General features: G+C 51.3%; 1 protein-coding gene across 1 annotated transcript; it reads left to right on the top strand.

Annotated features, from left to right (window-relative positions):
• The first annotated feature begins 580 nt into the window (after positions 1 to 580).
• LOC123191084 (choline transporter protein 1) lies at positions 581 to 5,192 on the top strand. The gene is made up of 10 exons (XM_044603853.1): positions 581 to 925; positions 1,975 to 2,333; positions 2,428 to 2,573; positions 2,896 to 3,079; positions 3,160 to 3,233; positions 3,308 to 3,421; positions 3,545 to 3,901; positions 4,019 to 4,279; positions 4,459 to 4,686; positions 4,787 to 5,192. Exons 1-10 carry the CDS (start codon positions 690 to 692, stop codon positions 4,976 to 4,978), a joined length of 2,151 nt encoding a protein of 716 aa, XP_044459788.1. The 5' UTR covers positions 581 to 689; the 3' UTR covers positions 4,979 to 5,192.
• Positions 5,193 to 6,144: the final 952 nt, after the last annotated feature.

Genomic DNA, 6,144 nt, shown 5'->3' with positions numbered 1-6,144 from the left:
GAGTGCTTGGAATCTTTGCAACATGCGACATGTTGGCATGATGCATGGAATGGAACAAAACCGAGTAGCTTGCGGCACGTTGAAAGAAGCCAGATCGCGTCCAAACTTGACCCACGGCGTCATTCTGTAGAGGAATCCAGGAATTCCAGATCGGTGGGCACGGCTGCTGGCAGACGCGGCCCATCCGCCCACATGGGAGGGATGGATGGATGGAGTGGGGAGGAGGCTCGCCGTCTCTCGGCCTGGACCGGGGCTCTCGTGTCGTGCGACGGCGGTCGGCGGGCCTTTTGATGGGAGACAGTTTCCCAGAAACATCGGCCGGACCCAGCGCCAAAGGAAGGCGATCGTGGTTACTAATGGAGGAGCGCTACCCCATTGACCGCGCGGTTAATAATGACGACTGACGTACATCGACATGTGCAGGCGTACACACCCAACCCGGTCCCGGTCCCCCTCCTCTCGCCGCCCCTCTTTTTGCTGCGCTTTTCCCACGAGCGCAGCGGCAGCAGCAGCAGAAAAGGCCAAATCCACACTCCCGCACCCATCACTCCCACTCCCCTCCACTGCTTGCTCTGCTTCTTGCTCTCCAATCTCCCTCCCGCACGCTCCGCCCGGCCCCCAGATCACCGCCCGCCCCCGTTTCCCCCGAATCCATCCACCCGCCGAGCGTCGGAGCAGAAGGAGGCGGAATGGGCGGCCCGCTGGGCGCCATCATCGGCCGCTACCCCTCGGCCGCCGCCGCCGGCGGCCCCGGGGGAGACGACGCCGACCACCCGGGCGGCGGCGGCGGGGGCACGGCCAGCCTGGGCATTATCCGGCACGACCGCCGCTGCCGCGACCTGGCCTTCCTCGTCCTCTTCGCCGCCTTCTGGGTCGCCATGATCGTCAACTCCAGCTTCGCCTTCAACCAGGGCAACCCGCTCAGGTCCGTCCGTCCGTCACCCCCAGATTCATCGCCTCTTGCCTCTCCTCCGTGCAGATCTCCGTCTGCGCCCCCTGTTTTACAGTATTTTATTTTTTTGGTGCGCAATTAATAATTAGCAGTAACAAATCAGGGGGAGGGGAAAGAAACGCTTGCTTGCTTGCTTGCTCCTGTTGCTTTCGCTGACTATCTGCTCCAGGATTTACTAATAGCAGTACTGATTACTGAATGAATTGATGAATGAGTCTTGCTGACCGTGGAACGCTTGCTTGCTCGCTCCTGTTGCTTTCGGTGATGGCTAGCTGCTGCTCTAGAACCCTAGTACTAGTACTGACTGACTCATTGAAATGGAACTGCAGCTCCGAGGGAGGCTGCTATGGCCATGCCAGCCGTGCTGCTTCTGCTGCTAGTGCCAAACCGAATCTGGTTCTTGCTAGGGCCTGCCAGCCGATTTTTTAGGCTAAACCCCCAAAAGATGGAGGCCGCCTTTGCTTTCCGGCCTTTGGTGGCCCTAGGAATTGCATCCCCTCCCTAAAACCCTCTTCAAAGGCTTTTTTGTGCTCTGCTCTCGGTGCTCAGTGGCCTGAAAGCAGATGACACTTTCTCTGCCCCGCCCCTACACACATATATATATGCTCTTGCTAACCACAGTGCAATGTACCACTGACTTTTGGGGTGGAATTTATTCAGTCTTGTAAAACTTTCTGAGGATCATTATTGCATTTTGTACATAGCTATCGTTTTGCTACTACTACCGTTCTGCAATTATTTGAAGCATGTACATGGGGTTTTGTTGGCCATCCCATCATTTCGGCGAGTTATTTTTAAGTGGTACAACTTTACCTTCTGCTTTCTTTTGTTCGTTGATGCTGATATCCCTGTAGTTCCTCTTGAGTGCCATCTAGTTGTAGATTAGTTTAAAAGACTTGGCCGGAAGCACAATTCTCTGTTAAATGGCATTTTGTCAACCAGGAATGTTCTTGCTATTACCAACCTCAGCATGTAGCTTAAATGGGCAGGATGAGAATGACATCTTGTTCTTGTCCGTGCAGGCTGACATACGAGCTGGACTACAAAGGGAACGTCTGTGGCGACAGGCACGGCAACCCGGACGTGCACGAGCTCGAGGTCAGGTACTGGTTGGACCCGAACCAGGTGTACCAAAGTGGAGTCAAGGGCAGCAAGGCTAACCTGGCCGACGCCAAGGCCATCTGCCTCATGGAGTGCCCCACTCCGGCACCGGATGGCCTAAACTTTGTCTGTGATTACCCGGAAGGGGATGTCAGGCTCTCAGTTGATGACTGGATCAATAGGGACTATAACTACTTCGATGTTCTAACACCTGATATGAGGAACAGCTCCCTTCAGCTTCAGGGCCCTTGCTACCCTGTCATATTCCCTAGTGTAAACGGTAAGCCGGTAATCAAGCATAGAGTAAAAGTACAGCTCGAGTTAGTCAACTAGTACAATGAGATGACTAATTCAAAATATTCTTATTCTTTCAGTCTATTGGAGCTGCCAATATATCGCCCGGGCATCCAATGTTTCTTTGACGCACTGGCAACAGATGGGTGGTGTAAACATTGAACAAAATATGCTTATAGATAAGACAATCCACAAGGCCATCGATTCCAGATCTGCAGTCCTCAAGGTTCTTAAACTTCCAGGGGCTGAATCACTCTCTCTTCTTTGTTATCTGCTTAATACTGAAATTAAATGACAAACTGTCCTCAGGACTCCCACAGTTCATCCTGAATGTGCATTAAACTGCAACTGTAATTTTATTCTTCACTAAAAAGAATTTGCCTGCAGTGTGATTGTCCTGATAGCAGTTAGTACTTGATAGTGGCTATTTAGACCGAGTCTCCACAACATCATCACTAATTTTGTTTTATTTTTAAAATAATTTCCTGATGCGACTGATATGTGTAGCATCTGAGACCCAGTACTAATTGCATTTCTTCTATTTGCAGAGATATGTTGCGGACATTGGGAAGTCTTGGCCTGTCCTAATCGTGTGTGGTGCACTCCTTCCTCTTTTCTTGTCAGTGATCTGGTTGCTCATGATTCGTTATTTTGTTGCTGCAATGACATGGATAACAGTAGTGCTCTTCAATGCCCTTATAGTATCTGTTACCATGTTTTGTTACATCAAAGGTACATATCACTAGTGCCATTTGCCGTGTTATGTCTGATGCATGTCACATTATTCCTAACTGGCTACGTTATATATTCAGCTGGCTGGCTCGGAAATGATCCCTTAACGGTTGTTATTGGTGAAAGTGATCCATACGTCCACATAAGCGGGCGGGTAAGTGAACTCAATTGAGTCAACTTTTTACAAGGTCAAGCTGCTTGTTATCTGATCATTTACCTTCTTACCAGGAAATAACCCATCTTCATGTTGCCACAGTGCTGATGACAGTAATAATGATCATTGCTTTTCTGTCCTCAATAGCTATTGTCCGGCGTATACTGATAGCCACACCTGTCCTGAAGGTAAGCAGCTCACTGCATACGCAAAGGCGATTGCTTGGTTGCAAAAGCACGATGCATCAACGCTACCTCTATTGTGATATACCTAATAATTTCTGTGCATTAACCTCGAAAATTTATTTTCAGGTTGCTGCAAAGGTCATTGGTGAAGTTCAGGCACTGATAGTTTTCCCAGTTGTGCCGTACTTTATCCTCGCTATCTTTTATATGTTCTGGTTTTCTGCCACACTCCACCTCTTCAGCTCTGGTCAAGTTGTCCGAAATGACTGCAGTACAGACTGTTGCTCATATGATCTGAAGTTGGGCAAAGTGAACTGTGACAACTGTTGTGGGTACAGCATCCACTACACCCCTCATATCGGCATTGCCATTCTTTTCCATTTATTTGGATGCTACTGGGCTACTCAATTCTTCATGGCATGCTCTGCAACTGTGGTTGCTGGATCAGTTGCTTCTTACTACTGGGCGCGTGGCGAAATATCTGTAAGTACAGCACAAAAGCATCAGAACTTTAACTATTTTTATTAATTTTGTGCTCTTTAATTTACTCCATACTTTTGCATTCACCATCTACTGAGAATTGAAGCCATTCTGGTGCAGCATGATATACCGTTTTTCAGCGTCGTCTCTTCGCTCAAGCGGCTGATGCGTTACAACCTTGGATCTGCTGCCATAGGCTCGCTTGTTGTGTCTGCTGTTGAGTGGGTGCGGTTTATACTAGAATGCCTTCGCCGCAAGCTGAAGCTGGTCGGTTCTGCTGGGGAGAGCTGCTTTGGGAAAGTGTCATCGTCCTCGTCTCAATGCTGCCGGGGCTGCATAGACTGGACCCTCATGTCTGTAAATCGAAACGCCTACATAATGGTAAGCATGCACATTTTTGTTTTATTACTGATTGTTAACTGAAGTTGTATGGTGTGTACCATTTGGGGCTGGTCCCCCCCTCATTTGACCTGATAGTTAGTTCTGAATTCCTTTTGACTGTCTATCATTTGTGAGGTGCAACTTTTGAACTGACAAGGCTTCTCTTTGCTGTTTTGCAGATTGCCATCACGGGGAAAGGGTTCTTCAAAGCTTCGGTGCTCGCGACCGGCCTTATAATGAACAACATACTGCGCATCGGGAAGGTCAACGTGATCGGGGACGTGATCCTGTTCCTGGGGAAGCTGTGCGTGAGCCTGTTCTGCGCGCTCTTCGCGTTCCTCATGCTGGACACCCACAAGTACAAGTCGGCGCACAACAAGATATCGTCGCCGCTGGTCCCAGTGCTGGTGAGAGCATTTCCTGCCCCTGCGAGCGTACATCTCGAACCCCGGCATTATGTTTTGTTTCCATCACTAAGACTTGTGATGGTGGTGGTGGTGTATATAGGTGACGTGGGGCCTGGGCTATACGGTGGCGAAGCTGTTCTTCGCGGTGGTGGAGATGTCCATCGACACCATCATCCTGTCCTTCTGCCAGGACGCGGAGGAGCACCAGGGGACGGCGCAGTACGCGCCGCCTCTCCTCATGGAGACGCTGGACGAGCAGGGCGAGCTGCAGAGACTCACTCAAGGGCCCTGAATCTCTCTCCCTCTCCCTCGTTTCTTTTTTCTTTTTCTTTTTTTGCGAATACCCTCTCCCTCGTTTCTTTAATTCGTCTTAGAGCTAGAGGTAGACTGGTGGTAATTTAGTACTGTAGAAGCCTGATGGATCGAGATTTCTGTAAAAGTGATGATCTTGGTTGGCTGGCTGGCTGCCTCCTGTACGTGTTGTTCAGCCTCAGCTTCAGCTCCCAGTATGTACGTGTCTGATGTGTCGGCCCTGATTGGCAAGTGTTGCGTACGAGTATGAAGAGCATCTCATGGTCCTCGCTGCTCTGGCCGGCCTGTTCACGAGCAATGAGGCTGCATCGGCATGGGCTTCCTCCTCCAGTAGTGCCGTGAACACCTTCTTGTCGTCCGAGTCCATCCCTGAGAAGACAAATCGTTGAACACCCGGCGGGCGTGGTACGCGTGCAGCCACCGGTAACCCCGCCCTAGGTGGCCGGAGCGCCGGAAAGCTCGCCCTGGACGAGCAAGATGGTTTTTTTGGCGTCGGCGCGAAAAACTTGCCGGGGGGAGGGGGCTGTTAGGGGGCGAGAGTGGAGATGCTCTTACAAGTGCCCTTTTGATATGCTTTCTTTTGTGGGTGCCCTAAGCGTCTTTCTTTTAAAAATAGGCACCGGTGCTTCACAAAAATCTCGGTTTATTTCTCTAAGCACCTCGCATTGTACAAGGCCTAAGGAGCTTCCCCCGAGTCTCGTCGGCGCTGCTCTTCTTGGCCAAGTTCATAGCGCTCTGAGGATTCATCTTCCACCTTGCCCTACTCCTCCATGAGTTGCATGCGCGCTACGGCCCCATCATTTCTAGCCACCCCTACTTCCACCCGCCCCCACCTTCTACATCTCTCCGGCCTGCACCCGCGCCGCCCTAGTCACCTACGGGCGCTATGTCCGGGCCTCAACACCGTCCTGAGGGAGCTCGTCATGGGGCTCCACAAGCTCTACGACCGCCCAAGGTGGAACGCGGCGGCGGCGGCCTATGGCGGAGCTGGTCGTGGGACTCGACATCGGCGATGACCCAATGTAGAGTTGGCCGTTGGACTCGGCAGCAGCGACAGCCCGAGACAGAGCTAGTCGTGGGATGTAGCGGCGGCGGCGGTGGCCCGAGGCGGAGCTGGTTGTGGGAAGCGACAGCAGCGGCAGATTT

Source organism: Triticum aestivum, chromosome 2A, assembly GCF_018294505.1.
Source record: "Triticum aestivum cultivar Chinese Spring chromosome 2A, IWGSC CS RefSeq v2.1, whole genome shotgun sequence".
Lineage (NCBI taxonomy): Eukaryota > Viridiplantae > Streptophyta > Magnoliopsida > Poales > Poaceae > Triticum > Triticum aestivum.
The sequence above is the reverse complement of the archived record's forward strand: the minus strand, read 5'-3'. Positions and strand labels throughout refer to the sequence as shown.

Coding starts and splice junctions, on each gene's coding strand:
- LOC123191084 (XM_044603853.1), top strand. CDS start 690: ATGGGCGGCCCGCTGGGCGCCATCATCGGCCGCTACCCCTCGGCCGCC. Junction 2,574..2,895: donor CCAGATCTGCAGTCCTCAAG/GTTCTTAAACTT, acceptor TTCTATTTGCAG/AGATATGTTGCGGACATTGG. Junction 3,080..3,159: donor CATGTTTTGTTACATCAAAG/GTACATATCACT, acceptor TTATATATTCAG/CTGGCTGGCTCGGAAATGAT.